This window comes from Poecile atricapillus, chromosome 3, assembly GCF_030490865.1.
Source record: "Poecile atricapillus isolate bPoeAtr1 chromosome 3, bPoeAtr1.hap1, whole genome shotgun sequence".
Taxonomy (NCBI): domain Eukaryota; kingdom Metazoa; phylum Chordata; class Aves; order Passeriformes; family Paridae; genus Poecile; species Poecile atricapillus.
Genome location: NC_081251.1, coordinates 74,793,732 through 74,813,504, shown reverse-complemented (window position 1 = coordinate 74,813,504; position 19,773 = coordinate 74,793,732). Strand labels below are relative to the sequence as shown.

Sequence of the window (19,773 nt, the reverse complement as noted above, 5' to 3'; positions counted from 1 at the left end):
TTATTATTATTATTTCCACCACTCCTGCCTTCCTGTGCCCCACATACCCTATAGCAGCTATAGGATAGCAATGAATACTTATTGATGGTAGTGAATCACTTCCTGTGTTCCACTCAGGTGCTTGTCTGGAGCTTCAGGACTGAACTACTTTCAAAAGTAACATGTAGAACCTGTGGAAATCTCAGTGGTTTGAGAATGTAGAGAGGGTAGGGAATACTGAATCTTTTTCTTTTTTTTCAAAGCCACTTCTGAGTTTTTGCCTTAAATGTCTGTGTTTCTCTTGAGTTTTCTGTTCTTTCATTGTTTTTTGGTTATATAATCTTTCTTGAAGAATGAACTTCTATGTTAAAAGAATTATTATTTCAGGTGTAGAGTTCATTTTATCTGTATGAAAAGTGAAATCATTATGCAATTCACTAACTACAAAAGTGCTCTGCAAAAGAAAACTTCTCAGATGCCAGTGAATAGTCAAGTAGTGGAACGGGTTGCACAGGGAGGTTGTGCAGTTTCTGTCCAGGGAGATTTCTAAGAGCAGGCTGGATAAAGCTGCAAAAGAGCCTGATAAGACCTCAGAGATGACCTTCCTTTCACCAGGACGTTGGATTGGAAACTCCTGAAGTTCCTTTCTCTGTGAATCATCCTGTAATCTTAGATGGTTCCATGGTGTATATACCCAGTGCAGTTTATTTCCAATTGTGATGGATTGCATTGCATTATTAATGACTCTTCTTATGTGTAGTAGAACTACTTATATAGGCTATACTGTCTCTAATGTCTACCAGTTGGGCTTGTACCTGAAGAGAAATACACAAATGTTATGCTGCCACTAAAACTACTTTATTTAGCTTTTTTCATCCCTTCATTTGTCACGGTACTTTTTAAGACACACATGTTGGGACATCTCAGTATTGGGAGCTGTCCTGTTGGTTGGAGGTCATCTTGTCTAAATTAAGCATATCTGCCTGCCTGGCTGCTGTAACAATTAGTGTTTTCTGTAGCTGAACAGTCTTGGAAAATTAGCTTTGGAAAATAAACATCCACAGGTGTTTAAATATGATCCTAGCATACTTTGATTTGGAATAGATCTCAGGAGATTTCTAGTCCAACCTACTGCTTGCAGCAAGGTCCGTCCTGATGCCCTTGAGGGCTTTTCTTAGAAGGTGTTGAAAGCCCCCTAAGTACTGCAGTAACTCTGGGCACCCTCCTTCACTGGTCTGACTGTCCTAATCGTGAAAAAGGTTTTCTGTATAGTCAGTTTAAAGGCTGCTTTTGTTTCAGCTTATGTCCAGTGTTTCCTCCCACCATGCCTTGTTGGTCACTGCTGCATTGTCTTTTTGGCCTTTTTGCAGATCCTCTGAGCTGCTTTGTAGGTCTCCCCAAAGCCAGCTCTTCTACAGGAGCAAGAAACCCAGTTCCTTCTGTCTCACCTCCTAAGAAGGTTCTTCAACCTCCTGATCATTCTATAGCTCTCTGCTGAACTTCAGCTTATTTCTGTTCTTCCTGTACTGACAGCCCAAAACCAGAGTGATGGGTAGTGCAATACAATTGTTTTACTTCACCTAAAGCTTGTATTCCTCCTGTTAATGCAGTTAAGCATGATGTTGACTTTGCTGCCAGTGCATGCATCTGAATCATTTTCAGCTTGCTGTCCACCAAGATTCTCAGGTTTTCTTTAGCAGAGCTTCTTCCCAGCCAGTCGTTTCTTAAGTCTGTGTTGTTGCAGGACATTTTACCTTTCAGTGTTGGGACTTTCCTTTTTCTCTTGTTGAATTCTGTTGAGTTGAAAAGCTGCTCAAAACCTCAAGCAAAAAGCAAAGCAAAAAAACCCTACCTAAACCCTCGCCTTGAAGAATTTCCTCTGGCAAAACATTTAACCGTAGACCTGAAAGCTTTGAATATTGAAATGCTTAGATTCTTCTTGAAGTTGAGTGCAGCATTCTTCTACCCATCCTACACAACCTTCAGGACTTAAAGTCCCTCAATTGTTTCAGGATCACATTATGTATCTTTTTACTGACTCGAACTATGTTCTGTCAATGTATCTTGTGTGTTAGATTGCCCAGGGGAGATAGGGTGAGGTCCTAGTGCTGCAGGACAGGAAGTGTTTTTAAGTTGCGTAATTTGCTCACAGTTTTTCTGTGTTTCTTCCTTCACCAGCTCACATGCCAGTATTAGTTTCTGGAATAGATAGTTGCAGTGAATGAGCTGTGCTGGATTATTTTTGTTGATTTGTGTTTATTGGGAATAAAGATTTGCTTTCTCTCCTGATAATTGTTAGTGTATAAAACTGTATTTTTACAGTATGGTGTGTTGACTAGTTCAATTACTCATACTCAACTTCATGTTCTTTGTTTTGAATTCTGCTATTGTGATATGGGTCTCTGTGTGATGTTGAGAAGTAAGTTATGCTGATAGTGTATCATTTTTGATGGAAGAAACATTGAAAGTAGACTACAGTCTCATCTGGCCATGGGTATTTGTAGCTACTTTGTTATTTCAATGAACTATTTTTACTTTTAAAATTTAAGTTGCTATTTTGAAACTTTAATTTCAAAGCTTTAATCTGTTAGTTCTACAAACGTTCTTAGGTCAGTATTAATATAATAGGAATTTTAAGCTGAAATAAACCAAGTAAGAAAAACCTCAGAAACTCAGCATTAAATTGTATATGTTGATATTAAGTTTAAAGAAGCTTTAAGTCACCTTTTCTGCATGTTATGTTTGAATCTATATTGATGCAAATTTGCTAGCCATTCTAAAGTAGCTGACCTACTACTTTAGCTGTTAATCCCTATTTTGGAAGGATTTCCTTACAAAAAAAAAAACATGGTTAAAAAGGTTCATTGCACGCACCCTGGGAAGTCATTGGATAGGACTGGTTTGCCCCACATGTTCAGAGATCAGAATGTGAATTCCTCAAGAAAAGTATCTTTCTGTTCGTTTCCTTTCGCAAGTGGAATCTGCTCAGTTGAAGACAGTCATGGTTCATGTGAGTGGGGGGAGACTGCCTGGTTTATAACAACATGAAGTCTTACTGCTGGGTGAACAAACTCTGGAAGAGAGCTGTTGAGTAGTATTTTGCAAGATCTGTAATCATCCGCTCTCTCAGTTTTAGGAATGAAGCTGCTGCCTAGACTAAGCAATATACAAATGCATTGTTTATTTTTAAGTTCATTATTCCAGACTAGGGTGGATAGGAAGGGTGAGGAAGAAAGTAGTAATGTGAAGGATGCCTATGTGATGATTAAGTATTCGGCTTTTCAGTTGTCTTTTTGTTGTTCTTATCTCCTCCCAACTCCACACACCCAGTCTTGTAACTGATGATCTGACTGACCTGCCCTCTGAAACTTCCTCACTCTTCTGTAAGCAGGCAGTGGCAACCCTTTGTGAAACAAAGAGCAAGGCACTACAAAATGAGGGGGCAGTATTAGTTTGGTTGCTGACCTACCGCACTAGATTTGTTCTGATGCCGAAGTGAGAGGTGAGCAAGTGATTCTTGACTACTTCAAATTTTGAGCACTTAATCAACTGAATCAATCCCATACTTGCCTTTCAACCCCATATCATGTCTAAAAGTAAAGGCACATTTCTGCATTACCTTATATTGCAACAAAATTATGATTTAAGATGTCTTATATAATTTTAAAGAAGTAATGTTATATTAGTGTTTATGACTGGGAAAAGAGCTGCCTTGCTACTGTTTGAGAATTGTAATTTGTCGTAAGACATGAGTAGTCTTGCACAGAACACTTACTCTAATGGGAGACTCAACTCCAAAATATTTGAGAGGTTATGATCAACAATTATAAAATAGTAAGTCAAACTTTTTTTTTTTTTAAACTGAGGTGTGTATATCTCAACTATTGTTTGAAAAACTAATGCTGGTTTCTGACTGAATTCCTTCTGACAAAAAGTCACTGGAATTAGTCTTTATGCTACAACCACATGATACTTTTCTCTAGACTATTTCTGCTATTATGAAGAGAACTGCAAAGGAAATGAGGAGCTTCCTATGTAATCAACTGGTCAACTGCTGTTTCCTCTATCGGGAATAGTGTTGGCGATTACTCACAGTCGCTGCATTTGCATTGTTGTCCTGAGCGTGAAATAAGAGACTGAAGTAGTAGGAGAAAGAGAAAATATAGTGGCCATGACTGAAACACTGCAGTTACAAAAAGAAAGTAGCTTTTTACTCCCATAGTTAAACTTTTGAGTGCTTCTCTGTTTTAATGACTGGTGGCACAATGAAATGTTACCTTTAGCAGATCAAATTGAGCTTTTTAAACCTGTGTAGCCCACCCTGTCTGTGGACTGACTTTGTTAATTGACTGCTTTTTCAAATCTCGTTGTCTCTTTGTTTACTCTCCTCCTCTGGCTTGTTTTGTTGGAATGGTGCTACTGTGGTCTCTGCAGGACTTTGGAGACTCTGGGGCTGTAAAACTCTGTCAGTGTTTGTGTGTGGACAACTGAGACAACATCTGATGCAGCAGTATTTTGCTGAAGATCTCTCGGGACTGCTGAGTAATTCCTGTACCATTTGTGTCATTCCTGCTTGAGCTGAACCCTTGCCTTTCTATGCTCAGGACATTTAAAAAAATTTGCAGGTTAGAGTTAGAAGCTGGTGATTGGAGCTCTAATGTACTCTGCACTTGGTGGCTCCTGATGTTTTGGAGAAAACACTGTTTATAATAGAAAATAACATCACCTTGGTATTAGATACCTTTAGTCACTTTTAGTTGAAGCAGTAGAAAACTGTTTATTTGTGTGTAGAAATGCATGGGTTGCTATGTCCTCTAGTACTAAATCAGAAACATGACTTAAGTTCTCAGTTAAATGATTTATTAATTGAATTACAGTCTGATTTTATTTTAATAGCCTTTTTTAGGTCTATTATACTGAGTTTCAAATACTGTATTACTTTCACAATGTTTTGTTTGTTCATCCTTAGGCAAATGAAATAGATTTCGTTGTTTAGACAGGGATGATGAAATTCCCACATTCCCACAGATAACCAGTTTATTTCCACTGTGGAAGCTGGCCTGTTATCATACAGCTGATTGGTTGGATTTCTGGATCTGCAGAAGCATTCCTTACCTCTGTAAACTACTGCTGTTGGTTTTATTTTGGGTGTCAATAGCTACCCAAGGGAAAAAGTATGTGGATGAGATTTCATATTTATAGCTTAAGCTGGTAAAATGGCTTTCTAGCTGCAAGAATGCTCCCTTCTCCCCTTCTTCAGTTGAACAGGTTTGTTTATTTGGGTTTTTTTAATCCCTCCTTTATGCTGGCATTGGGATTTATGTGACTCCATGGTGAAGTTCTTAGGAAAACTGGGAGGCTAAGATTAGTTCTTGTTGGGCTTTTCTCTCTGAACTGGCTCATTAGAGTTCATCTAAATGCTTGTGTTGAAACAATTAAAATGACACACAGCTGGGGTGATATGGATAGGGAAAGCCTCTTCCAGTGTAACTGTTAGTTGCCATTGGATTAGCTTAATGTCATATTTTCCCTTCCTGCCACAAATAGGACTTATAGAGTAATTTTTCTTTCGAGGTAGCCATCCAGTAATCAACAGTTAGGGATTCTTTTGGGAATTTATTTCTAGGTCTATGTGACTAGTACATTTTGTGTTCTATAATAATAATAACAATAACAATAATGTGGAAGATGCATATAAGAAGAAAGTATTAAGTTAGAGATTTTCTTGTTAGATAAGCCTGTTTAGAGAGCAGAACCTTTCAGCCATAGACTTGATTCCGTCTGGAAAAATAGACACTTCTGTAGATTGGGAGCAAGTGTGGAACCCCACTGGAGAAAAGGAAGTTGGTAGGTAATTGGAATGTAAAATGCTTCTTCAGTAACAAGGGCGCCAGCTCAAGTAGAAAACGTTAAAGTGCATTGTTATGTTGATAGCTACATGGTATCTTCTCTTTCAAATCTAAAAGTAAACAGAGCAGTGAGGGAGTAAAATCAGAAGCAAAGTAATGTTTTAGTTGTGCAGGTGCCTTAGGAAGAAACCTTTTGATGTGCTTGGGACTGCTTTGAGCTAGCTGTTTTGATAGAATGGAGGATTTTGTAGTATGAAAACAGTCAAAACAAAACGTCACAAAGCAGGGAGTGCAAAACCACTGCCAGTATGAAGACCCTGTATATGGTGTTACTGCAGAGAAAGCCCTTTTTTAGCTGTCAGCAGTTGTTTTTAAATACAACTAACTGAGGCTGAATGTCATTCCCCAAGCACAGAGCTTGATGAAATTATTGCCAAAGATTATACAACAGGATTAAGTAGGATTTGCAGAGAGAAGGCAATCAACAGATGAATTTTACTAAACTATTAGAATTACTGTATAGATTTTTCACAAGCTATCTGTGGCCTTGGTAGTCCAACATTAAGATAACCAACATCAGGAAAACTAATGGCATTAATAAACTGCAAATAAGTAATTCAAAATTACACTTCCTGGAGGAGTTCTTGAATGACTGAACTAAAAAAAAACCCAAAACAACAACAACCAACCAAACAAACAAAAAACCCACCAAAAACACAACTCTTTTTGGGACATGTTCCTGTTTGGAAGTTGCAGTGTCAACCCCATATTTCTTTTTTAAATGTTCAATTTAATGCTTTCTAATGGCAAAAACCGTGTGGCATTTTTGTGTTTTAGTTTGACTACGTTTGGTTGTATCTGTAGTGAATGAATATCATGTTTTCTGAATGTCTGGTAGAAGTAACCAGACGGATGTCTTAGCTTGTGTATGTTTACTCTAAACAAAGCTGCATATAAAAGCAGCATGGTTGTGTGTCTTTGGCTGTGACACAGATCATCTCACTAAATTTCATTAATCACTGCAGATTTTCAGTTTGGGGTTTATTCAGAAGTATTTTTGTAGATGTTCATTATTCCATAGCCTGAAGTATGGCTGGTTTGCCCTTAGGAAGGGAAAGGGAAAGTAAATATTTCAGGTAGGGAAGGAAAACAGTAGTAGTTCAAAAAGAGGTCCTTTGCCCCATTTCAATAGAATTTGTTACAATAAAATTGCATTTAGTGGTAAATTTTTACCTTGTATTATTATTTCAAACCTGCTGGATTAACATACTTGGGAAATAACTTTTTGAAATCTAGTCAAAGGTTGTATTTAAATCAGAATGTTGAGATTTGGGTTTTTTTCTTTTTTCTTTGTTTGATTTGGTTGGGTTTTTTGCCTTTTTTTTTAAAACGTAGATTCTGGGCTGCAATTGTCTGCTTTAGGAGAATCAGGTGCTTGCTTTCTATTAGGCTTGTTAGCATTCCTACTTCAAACTCCTGGCTAATTAGCCTTGTTGCCAAAGCTCCTGGATGCAGAGTATCAGATAGCACTGGCGTTTTTCTCCTTCAGTCAGTGTAGCTGGATGTCTTAACCCTGTATGGTGCGGATTCCAGCTCATCCCACGGGACTGAGAAACCGGGTACCACAGTAGAGTTTATCATTACAGGGCAGAAGTTGGCTCAGACTTTACTGGCTGTGTCAGCATAAATACATGGCATGACCCTTGTTGCATTATGTAAAAATGACTCTGTTTTTATGGTTTCCTTTGATACCCTCATCATGCTAAAGCCTGATACTAAAATAGTAAAAATACAGTGCTAATTACAAGAATTTAATCCAGACAGATGTTAATATAAAAGATTGTTGGTGTCACCTTTTTTTTTTTGTCATGTAGTGAGAGTTTATTTCTTTTATTTCCAATATAGAGGTTATATTGAAAGCAATAAATATGAATGTTTTGTCAGTGAATGTCAGGTGGTTGAAGTGGGTGTGGTTTCTGAGTTTCTTTATGTAATTTTCTGGTGACAGCTCATCAATGGGTACCAGCTTGTCAAATTTGGGTCCTAATTGGTCTGGAGGTTCTTGGATTGAATCTTCAGCCTATTGTGGAATGTAAAGTTGCCAGTGTAAGTAGTCAGAAAGAGCAAAGATACTTGATTTAGTTTGTACTAAGTAGTATATGTACTTCTGGACACTAGAGAATCCATGCGTGAGGGAAATGTTAAGAATAATTTTATTTGTGCCATCTATAATAAAACCGTGATCAGCTTTGGGAAGACAGCCACAAGAAACCAGGCTCCATGAGTTTTGTTGCTGGTGGAAATGGTTTTTTCAGTAATGCAGCTTTCTGCTGTAAGTAGATTGACATTTCTGTTAGAGGTACTGAGTTTTCACTCAAAAAGAAGTATCTATGAAACTACTAAAAGCTGAAGAATTTGCAAACTACTTGTATTGTAATTTTTTTTATGGATTTAAGACTGTTTCTAAGACATTCCTCTATCAGAGTTTTATTATATAGGAAAAACTATAATTTTTTTAAGTTGTCATTTATCATGTAACTCTGGAATCTAACAGTTTGTATGCCAGTTGTAGAAATGACCTTAGTATTACAGTATTCTAAATTTTAGTTTGTGACTGTAGAAAATTAATTTATCTAAATGCCATGTGTTTGTGGACTAAGTCTTGAAAATATCGGAGAGATTTGCCATTCCTGTAACAAACTACAGTTTCCACTTAGCTGATCAGGACTGCCAATCTCTGCTAGGCTGCTGTATTTCTGCAGCCTTCTTTGGTCTGGTGCTTATCTGACCTGTGTCAAGACTTCACAGCAGAGTCACCATAGCCTGAGACAAAAACCAGTAAGGGCCTGCTGGCTCATCCTGCTGGAGTCAGGTACGTGCTGATGCTGGTGCAGAACTGGGAATGAAGTGTCCAGCTTGGCAGAGGTTGCTGTTTCATGGTTCCTTCAAGTTAATACAAGGTGCCAGCAGAAGGACAGTTTCCTGAACTGCTAGCACTGACAATTTCCTCCACACTGAATAAAGGGAAGGGAAATATCTTCTGAGTTAATCTGATTCATGTTGCTGTATAGCTGCAGGATGCTGGTGCCTGGCATAAGAGAGGAGGTGGGAATGAGTGTGTCAGTATGAGGAAGTGCTTTGTGCAGCACTAGAGTTTCTGTTGCTGACTGTGTGTCTGCACTTTTAATGTTAAAGTGAGTAAGGGCATCTGATTCATGCCCGAAGATGCTTTAAATGCAGGGATTGCAGCTCTGCAAGTAGCAATGACAGTGAAAAGTCAGACTCACAGTGCCTGAACTTTCATTCTCCCCCTTCAGTTTTCCTGTTGTATTTTGGTTTGAGGTGGATGTAGTAACCTATTTCTTTTCCTCTAAATGGCACTATTCAAAAGGAACAGTCTTTAACACAGTAAATAGTATGGAGAACCCTGTTTTATTTCAATGGGTTTGTAAGATGCATCTGAAAAATATTATAGGGGATTATCTGTACTTTTAATTCTTCTCCTCTAAGTTTTCTGGTGTTGTTCCTTAGCAATGTCTTAGTTGCACAACAATGACAGGTTGTAGATAAATAGTAGAAAGATAAGCAATATTTTATTGATGCCCATTACTATTTGTTATTTTTCCTCTTTTATATATGTCATGATTAAGTCAAAGGAGGCTTTATTTGGTTTTGATGCACTTTTTATCTGGTTCCAGGTATGATTGAACTCTGCCTGTACCTCTCTCCTGTTGCTGAAGACCTTCAGGGTATCTTGATATACCAGATGTATATCAATCACTCTTCCATTGCATTACTGTCATATCACTGCCTCTGAACAATTTCCATAATAATAATAACAATAACAATAATAATAATAATAACAACAACAACAACAACAGCAACTTACTTAACAAGCTTTTGTTGGGTATATTTTTTTTCAGAATATGTGTTGACAGTTGCTGCATGGTCCTCAGTCTAAGGGTGTTGGGAGAGTCTCTTTATGATACTGGCATCAATATAGTTTATAAAAGGTGGTATGTTTTTAACTTGGGAATATGATTTGACCTTCTGTAGCTTTATTTTTATTTTGAATTTGGTCAGTCTAATGAATGATTAAATAGTTGCCAAACTGTTGGTAGTGCTTATTGTTGAAAACATTTTTGTTTTGATTTCTTCAGTTAACTGCAGGTTTAATTTATACAAAGAGCAGATCTGCGTGTTCTCTGGTTGATTGTGTGAATGCTGTCCACCGAAGCTTATCAAAGCACACCCTGCAGGGGGCAGGCAGCAGCTGTGTTGAAAGTGCTGTGCTGATTTTGCTGATCCCTACTGTAGGTTTGAAAATTAAGAGTTGGAAGGTAATGTCTGTCATGCTTTTGAGGAGTACCCTTGGCAATTTTTATTTTTTTTTCATTTTTAATGGTAGCTCCTTTTTGACTCATAAATCTTATGTGAAGATGCTTCATGTTGCTTTTGTAATAATATCTTTTGTAAAAGGTTATGAAGACTTTGGTGTATTCAGAATGAAGTGTGCTTGAATGCTGCACACAGAATGTGGTAGCTCTGGTAAAAGACTACTCCGAAAACAACTTGTTTTGTTTTGAAGTCAGTAGGAAATACCCTGTATCATCTACCTGGTGTAGATGGGTCTCTTTTGAAAGTTGATTTTTTTTATCTGTGAGGTGTAAATTAGCAGGAAAGTATTGTAGTTTACAGTTGTGTTTGTTTCATCCCAAGAGTTTCCGTGTTAATTAGTCTTGCTCTTGGGGACAGATGGGCAGCAGGAAGCAGGGACAATGCCTATACAGTAAAATATTTACATCTATGATAATTCAAGGTTCACATGGGCATTCAAGCTGCATTTATGAAAGTTTATCCTTTTTTAGTGAATGTGATGTTATAGACTTGAATTTTGGCATTAGTTTAAGATTTTGTGTACCATTTGTCATATACTGCAGTGGGTTTTGCATTGACTTGATTGCATTACATTTATATTGTGAGAATGTTTGTAGTACCTCTTGTCTTTTGGTCTTGAGGTTTTATTTTGTACTGTAGTGGGGGTGGTTCCTAAGATGCAATTTTCCTCAGGAAAATAAAGAGGAGGTTTCACTTAGTTATGATCTTCATGTTGTGGGTTATTGGTAATTCTCTCTGACAGAGAGGTCAGCTGTTGGTCCTGCTGCTGTGAACATTACAGTGTCTAAACTGTTGTGGCAGAATGAGTCATTCTGTAGTTGAAAGTCTTTGTTGATCCAGGTGTCAAAGGTTTGGAAGAGGAAGTAAAGCTGATGATTTTTTATATTTTTTTTGTAGCAGCTGTTTTTTCATCTGTATTGTTCTTCCTTTCTTCTGTTAGATTAAAGGTAGTCTTTTGTCATGAAGCTGCACTTTTTGAAGTAAATTCAAAAACTGTAGCTTAACAAGAGCACTGTGTTTCTATACTACATGGAAAACAGTTTATAACAGTTACCAGAATTTTTTTTTAAAAAAAAAAAACCTATTTGGAATTCCTTTTTAATAGTATTGCTTGTCCTCAAGTTTCAAGTTAAGCAGTCATTATGGGAATTGAGTGCTAGAACTGGGAATGAGTGCTAGAAATCTCACCCCCCATGTAATTTCACAGTGCTTATTCCCTTACTGATTCAAGTGGGTTTTAAAATATTACAGGATTTTTTTAATATAATATTCTTATACTCATTAGAATTCCATAGATTTGTTGCATACATACGGCTTTTGGAGAAGGAAGCAATCCATTTGGCTTTGTAGACTGACAAGTCAGATACAAAGACATTATATGAATGTTTCAGAATATTCTGCAGTGATAATACTATTGCTCTGCTGACATGTTATATCAATATTGTCACCCAAATTCATTTGAAAGCAACTTGTATGTGATTTAATTCTAATTTCTGTACTGTGGATTGCTTTTATTGTTATTTATATTCTATTAGCAAAACTCCTGAGCAACAAGCACATGTACCTGAATAGTAATTGCAGCTTAGTTCTCAGTAGGTTTTTGCCTGCAGAATTTGAATGGGGCATGAAGAAAGATGTGATGTTCTTAGTGCTGGATTTTGGTATTTTCTAGATGCAGTCATGCAGAATGTGCTTGCAAGGGAAACAGTGTTATCAATGCAGCTGAAAGAGATCAAAGCCTCTTGGGGGTGCAGATGAGGATTTTTGAAGGGAAACTTGCATATTCTCTGCTGCTCCAGTGACTGAAGAGTTTGTAGAATGGGTAGTGTAATATTCGTGAATACTGAAGTATGTGGTGCTTTGTGATGGATACAGGTGGGATAGGAGTTTAAATTCTATGGTTATTCCTTGCTGGTTGGTGGGAATAGTAGTTTTGATCTCATTCATTGCTGTGCCCTATACTGTGATAAATACTCTCTCATTATCTCTGACACTTTAAAGGAGGGGTTTCCTTTCTCATACGTGAGCATGGCTGTAGATTATGGCTCCTAGGTAGTACTGCTTTGTTTGCAGAAGCTTCTCAGATTCTGCATGAAGTCCAGGTTTCCCTGCTGCAAATCCCGTTATGTGACATTGCAGGCTTTTTCCGAGCTTCATGTACAGGGTGGTCTTTTTCTCTCTTTCTACTTGTCTTGCATATTCCTACTTGACTATTATATTCTTGTATAAGAAGAGTGGGATGATTGGCAGAAAGAGAGTTTAGAGACAATTTTTTTTTTCATGGGGATTTTCTTTGTTTTAGATTGTCAAAATATTAAACACATTTGCCTTCCATAATTTTTATCACTTTTCATATGTGTTAATAACCACTCTTCATAATTGGAGACGTGAGCTTCATGCTCTTCCCTCCATCTTTTGCTTACTTGCATTTCTCTGTAGCATAACTTCAAATGAGTGATCTTGATTATTACTGATGACTACATTAAAGCGGAAATCCACTCTTGACAGTAACTGAGGACTAGATTAAAACTGTTTTGAGAAAGAGAAGTCACTTTTGTGAAGCCTCATGGAAAACATTGATGATAATTGATGTGATAACTTGTACCTCACATCTTCAGTTTTAAGTTTGACTTGTGTGTTCTGTGTGACTGACTTTGTTATGTATTAAAGTTTGTTTGCTTCTTGCTTTTGTAGTGCTCTTTTTAATTTCATGATGGTCTGAGGTACTCGAGAATGTCAGAGGAGATTGATAGAACTGAGAATGCAGATGTTTTCTAAGAATGTTTAATCAAAGCTTTTCACAAGATTTTGTAGAATTTTGAAGTTGTTTCACTTTGTGAAAGTGTTGTTTCAGGTGTTTCATTCTGATGCTTTTGTGTGATTTTATTTTTGTTTTCTGAAGACATACTTTCAGAACATTTAACCTATTGATTTTGAAGCAGTTACTGCCGTCATTACCTTTATGCAAAAAATCATAACTAGGTATTTGAAATGCTTCTATAAACTCCTTGCTTTGTGACTAATGAAGAGGTGGTGCAGCTTACTTTTGTTTGTAAAACAAAGAAACCATGGTTAACTGGCAATTGTTTTGTAGGTTGAAACCTTTTGAGTAGGATATGCTTTTGAAAACTACCATAACTTCATTTAAAAGTGATAAAAAGGAAAAATTATGCTTTGTATTTGAGGAAAGAGGCCTTTATTAAAGGTCTAAAAGTATGATTTTCATTATATGCTCTTTAAAATATGGTTTGCAGTCTAGATGATCAGAATTAAGATTTTGTGAAAATTGACTGTACTTGTGTGGCTGAAGACTGGTCTGTATCCTTGCATTCCTACACGAGCCAAGATCTTGAATAGCAGATACATAAAATATCAAACATGATCCAATGATAGAGTTGCTTATGATGGATATAAACTCCTGAGAGGAATTTAGGAGTGTTCATACACTTAAGTAATTAGTCACTCTTGAAATCCAGAAAACATTTTAATTTCTTTTTGTTAACTGATAAATGACAATTCTCATCTTTAGAGGAAGATGGTTTCAAGAGATTTATAAGTGTTTCGTGGAGATTCCTTCACTTACAAGAATATATCAGGGAATAATAGATACTTCTGTATCTACCTGATTTAGGACGAGCGTTTTTTTGTCCTTCAGCCTCTTTTATTGTGAGTTCATATTATAAACTGCAGCGAATGCACCTAGAAGTCTTGACAAAGAAATTCAAAAGTGAATGAGTTTGAGGGTGAAGCACAAAACTCTGAGAAATAAACACTTTAATGCAGAGTTAGAGTGGAAAGTAGAAATTTAAGTGCAGTGCCTATCTTGTCTGAGTGTGAGTGGTAGCATCTGTCTCTGTGTGGTTGGGATTTATCTGCTAAACATGTGGCGGGAAGGTTAAATATGGCTTGAACTGGAGCTATACACACACACTCAAACACACATGTGATATAAAAAACAAATAAGTCTTTTTCGCTTTGTTTTCGTAGTCTCCTATTTTCTAATTTTTTGAAATGTGCAGCCAAATACTTCCATGTTATCAAATAGTTTTATTTAAATATGTAATAGTCTAGCAGTGCCCCAAGGCACAGTTTTGGAACATAATGGAAATGAAACATTGAAAGGAGTTTTATATGGGGAATTGATAGAAGATTGTGATGCTCTTGTGCAGTCTTTTTTTCTTAACAAAAAGCTTTGGGAAAAAGTAGGGGAGAGGGGACTAGGACATGGTTTATGGAGACACAGCTTGAGAAGCTGCTGTAAAGGAGGTTGTAGAGGGGAAATGGACAGACAGTGGTCAGTACATTCAGGGTTTTTTTATAGCCTGATTGTCAAATGGCAGCTTTAGGAAACGTTACTTCTTTTGGAAAATGAAAACAAAACTTGCTTATACAGATATTGTATCTTGAGAATTCAGAATGTACTTTGTCTCCTCTGCTTTGTTAGTGCCTGGAAACAGAAATAAGTTGTAACTTGCATTGTTATTATTGTTATTACTAATATTAACAGCAACAACAAACATGGTAGTTCAGAAAGCTTCTTGGATTGTTTTTTTACATCTTCTCTGAATGGATCTGTCTTCTATTCCCTTGCTGTTCAGTCTTTCCTGTGTTGTTAAAAAATCTGCAGATTAAAAGCGTGGATAGTTGGCAGTGGAATGTGTCCCCAGCAAATTAATCCCCTCTTCCTAACAAAAAAAACCCCAAAAAACAACAGCAACAAAAAAAATTGGAAAAAGCTACTGCAATCTTATCACTATATAGTACCTCACATGGTACAAAATGCATGGAAAAGATTAGCAATGTGCTCATTTTTCTCTTTTAAAATTTGTGCTTCAGCAGTACCTTGAGATAGTGGTGGGGAAAACTTCGTATAAAGGGAAATAAATGTTCTAAATGGGACATGATTGTGCTTCATGATACTTCTGCAGAAGGCTCATGTGTTGTCTTTTGCAGCAATCAGACAAGTGGCTGGGAACTTTAAGTTGATTATAAAAATACTGTAGGTGTTTTGTGAAGCATCATGGTTAAGGAATATTAGCAGAAGAGGCAACCATTTAAACCAAATCCACACAAAAGCAAGCATGGAACGTGACTCATAATGTTACCTGTGAGAATGCTCTCCTTTCTAGAGATCATGACATGCTTAGATTAATTTTTCTTGCAAAAAGTACAGAACTTTCCAACACAGTTGGAAATGCAACATACCTGCCCCCTAGGAAAGCTTGGTAAAGCTAAAAGGGGCAAGTAAGTAGCCAAGTACCTACGGCTGCTGAGAGTTAAAGATGCTGTGCCGGAGGTACAGACCAAAAGCATGCCAGCTGTCAAGGGAAGTGTGAAAGGAAGCTGGCATGACTGAACATCAATCGAAGACAGTTATTAGAAAGCTGAAGTAGTATCCAAATCTGGAAAATTGTGAGGATATAAAATCTGACAAGTAGAATATAAAAAGCATGAGATAAAAGAAAACTGAGGAATGCTTTCAAACCAGAGTTTGTTAAGAGAGAAAAATGCAAGAAAGCAAGTTAATAGAACCAGAGAATGTTCATCCAATAAGTGTAAGAAGTGAGAGATGAAGTGATTTTACGAAGTGGTCTGTAATGGCTCTGTTAGGTGGACACCTTCAGGTCGTTGGATGCAAATGCAGTGTGACGCCAGTATTAGAAAGGACGTTCACTATGGATGTTATCTCTATGAGAAGAAGCTGCATTAGCCTACAGAATTCATGGACACGTGGTGTCTGTTGTAGTAGACTGTGGAAAAGTCAACAGGACATAGAAAAGAAGTTGTGCTTCAGAATTTTTGGAACTCACTGAGAGAGTTAGCAAGAACACATAAAAGGAAGCTCCAATTCACTATGGTAGGTAAGATTTCCAGAAGTCATTTGGTAGCCTTCTTCATGAGAGGGGTAAGTCCTCATATGGATAATTAGTTAATCATTTGGTATATATAATTAAAGACAAGAAATGAAATAGGGTGCTTTTCAGAGGTGAATAGTAGCTGTTATAAAAATGTTCACAGCTGAAGAATTATACCCACAGTTATATAATTGCAGTCAAGTTCAGAGTGTGTGCAGAAGTGGGAGTTAGCTGGAGGAATGTGGAAACTGTAACTCCTTGCAGGAAGGAACACTGGTTTGGAAGTACAATACATAGTTCTGTGGGAACAGCAGTGCAGCCTCAGAAAGATTAATTCTGTAAATTGTTAGGATAACAACAAGAGAATAAAACACAATTGGCCATTGTTGAGGTCCATGGTGCATTTCATTGGACTGCTGTATTGGTGTAGGCTTGGGAGTATTGTGGGAAGAACAGTGCTTACTTCTGCAAGTGTCTAGGTGAATAGATGTTTGTCTAAGTGCAGGTTACTTGACTTTTTAATTCCTTTTTAAATATTCTTATTTTTTCCTTTCTTTTTGCAAAGGTCTTCTGTATGATAGAATAGCTTCAGTATATATCTCGATTCTTTGCTGCTCAAAGAAGCATTGTGTTGTGTGTCCTGTGATCAGATGTAGAACTGGAAAGGACTGTGCTTAGCATAAAATTTATCAGTGTGCCCAACATGTAAGGATTTGCCTATTTCAAAGCCTCTGAATAGTGAAGACGGGAGGAATGATTATTAAACTGTAGAGTAAACTTGGAAAAGTCAGCTGGAGACTTGAATATCCTTGCTTCCTGTTGAGTGCAGCGTCCTATGATTGTTGGGATTTATGTAAGGGGCAAAAGTTGGCCAGGTGGAGACCACTGGGGAACTAAAATTTGAATTTGGAGTTGTTGTTCAGACCAGTAGTGGAGTAACATAAGCAGACAGTAGTCTCCTGAAGTTTGCTGTGCTGCAGTAGAGCACAGGCTCCACTGGCTAAGGAAAACACTTGAGGATGTGAATTTACAATAGTTTGAACAAATGGCCATTGCAGTTGTAGTGCAGCCACCTGGTTGACAGCTGCAGTCCCTTTCTTCACCTCGTGTTGGTGCTGGAGATTTTTTTCTTTCGCTGAGTGTTTAGGGAGCTATACCAAAGACTAACCTTTCTTAAAATAAAAAATACAATCAAGTCAAATGGTTTAACTTCCTTAAAAGGCTGTTTCTGGGACAAACAGATGCCAGCAGGAGAGAGAAGTGCATGAAGGGATGAAAAGAGGAGAGAAAAGATGATCCTGTGACTTCTGTAACAGCAATCTGTTCTCTTCAAGACACTGTTACTTGAGCATACACTTTTACAGACTTGGGCTGCAGGGGTCTGTTCTTAGTTAGTCTTCAAGATGTATCTCTAGGTTTAAGAAAAGAGGTTTTATTAATTCTCCTGACAATGGTTGTAAATTTGAATACTTAAAGATTCAAGTTCAGTATTTTCTGTACTAGATAGTCCTTCATTTCTTTTTACAGGATAACCTTTTTTTTTTTTCAAGTTTATAGTGTCCTGGTTTTTAATTCTACTGTTATGATAATTTTGAAAACCAGTGTAGTATTTGAAGGTCTGAAATTTTCATAATAAATTCGTAATAAATAATAAAAGAACTCTGAACCTTCTAGCTGTTAGCTAGCACTCAGATTTGTATTTTTATTTCTTTACAGGATCTTGAGTTTCATGGAGTAATGAGATTCTACTTTCAAGACAAAGCAGCTGGAAATTTTGCAACAAAATGCATCCGTGTCTCTAGTACCGCCACAACTCAAGATGTGATAGAAACTCTTGCAGAGAAGTTTCGACCAGACATGCGAATGTTGTCATCCCCTAAATACTCACTTTATGAAGTACATGTCAGTGGAGGTTTGTATTTATTCATTAAGTCCTTCCTGCATCTGTACCACCATCATATCTACTCCCAGCCAGGCAGTACCTCTCAACTAGGTTTGCCCCCAGTTTCTGAACCACATGAGACTTGGTTTTTTTATTCCTAAATATGTTGTTTTTAAAATACCACTTGTTTTTTTGGAAGTGTTTTTCAAAACTTAATTATGCATACCAGGCCTGCAGTTCATGTAGGATTTGATTATGATCTGTTAAATGCTGTAATTGACATCCAATAGTTTGTTGACATTTGTGAGAGAGTTGCTATTTTCTGGATTAGTAGGTAAAGACTAAATTCATAATGGGAAACTAAGGTTGTTAAATTAGAGCAATTAAGAGTACATCTTCTGTTCTTTGAAGCTGTGGGCCTTTGATGGTAGCATTATAACTCATGTTGTTTTACTGCTAAATTTGGGGAAGTTCATCTTAATTTTGTTTGAAGCCACTGTGTTTCTTAAACAGATCCTCTAATGTTACGTGTGAAGAACTTGGATATCTAAATAGCCTTTGGTACTGCTAAAATTTGTCTGTTTCAGATTAGAACGTGATCATGGTAAAGACAGATATAGAAGAAACTACCTTTAGATTATGTTTTTAATTGTATTTCAGAAAATTATATTCAAATTATATTCAGTACAAGTGCTTGAACAACCTTAAATTCTGCATTTGAAAGACTGAAAATAATTTAATTTTTTCTGCTTTAGATTTCTTGAAAAATCTGTTAGGACTTTATCTATAGTCAAAATGGAATAGTTTTCTTTGTGGAGCAAGTTCATGATTTTTAAAAGATCATTGAGTCATGCAAGGTCGATAGGAATGTTTCTTGCTAAATAAAAATAACCACAGAAACATTGTTGTTTTCCTGGGCATACGTATTGTCTCCTTTTCAAAAGGAAAATCAAATGGCAAGACTTGCTTAAGTTTTTTAACAATTCTGTCAGTTGTTTTTCCATATACTTAAAATAGATGTAATACACTAAATGAAATTTTGTCTTGGATCTGCATAATGTTGTGGGGGTTTTTGATTTGTTTTATTTTGTTTTTATTTTGTTTAAATTTTGTAATCTTGTTTACTTTTGTGCAGTCTTTTTAGAATAGTATTTCTTGGGCTGCAACCAGGCTGTAAACTTTAAAGTAAATTTAAAATACGACAAATGAGTATTTGGAAATCTCAAGATGTGAAAAAGTTTTAAACATTTCAACTCTAGATCTGACTTCTCCTCCAGAGTGGTAATGTGTTCTGAGACTTACTTCTGACAAAGGAGTTTGACAAAGGAGTAAGGCAAGACTGCCTTATGGGGACCTTTAGCTTTTAACATATGTGTAGATGAAATGCACTTGGGCTTGTTGCTAGAAAGGGGACATGTAATTAATTCTGCATTCCCCAGCTTTCTTTCTGTCCCTATAATTAACAGGAAAACATCAACAGATGTGTTCTGTTAAGCCAACCTTTTGTTTTTTTTTAAAGTTTAACTTACTTCTAAATATCTTTGCTCTTGAGATACCAAGTAACTGTTACTGCTTTTCATTTTTTTGAAGAAGAAAGAAGATTAGATGTGGATGAGAAGCCTCTTGTTGTACAGTTAAACTGGAACAAAGATGATCGGGAAGGAAGGTTTGTCCTCAAGAATGAAAATGATACACTTCCTCCAAAGGTTAGTCTTTACAGAGCATTCTAGTGATAACAGCATGAAATCTCTGGGGTTTGCTTATATAAGAAAACATAACTTTTACTTTTTTAATTCCTGGAAACAGCTGC

The 19,773-nt window shown here is 36.8% G+C and overlaps 1 protein-coding gene across 18 annotated transcripts in view; it reads left to right on the top strand.

Moving 5' to 3' along the window:
* Nucleotides 1-19,773, top strand: part of AFDN (afadin, adherens junction formation factor) — a 118,253-nt gene that overhangs the window by 16,221 nt on the left and 82,259 nt on the right. For 11 of the 18 annotated variants that reach the window (XM_058833900.1, XM_058833903.1, XM_058833898.1 and 8 more), the window contains exons 2-3: nucleotides 17,798-17,993; nucleotides 19,554-19,669. In XM_058833900.1, coding sequence (XP_058689883.1) covers nucleotides 17,798-17,993; nucleotides 19,554-19,669 — 312 coding nt within the window. The remainder of the gene's footprint in view (nucleotides 1-17,797; nucleotides 17,994-19,553; nucleotides 19,670-19,773) is intronic. The other 7 variants (XM_058833907.1, XM_058833899.1, XM_058833908.1 and 4 more) reach the window with 1 other exon arrangement.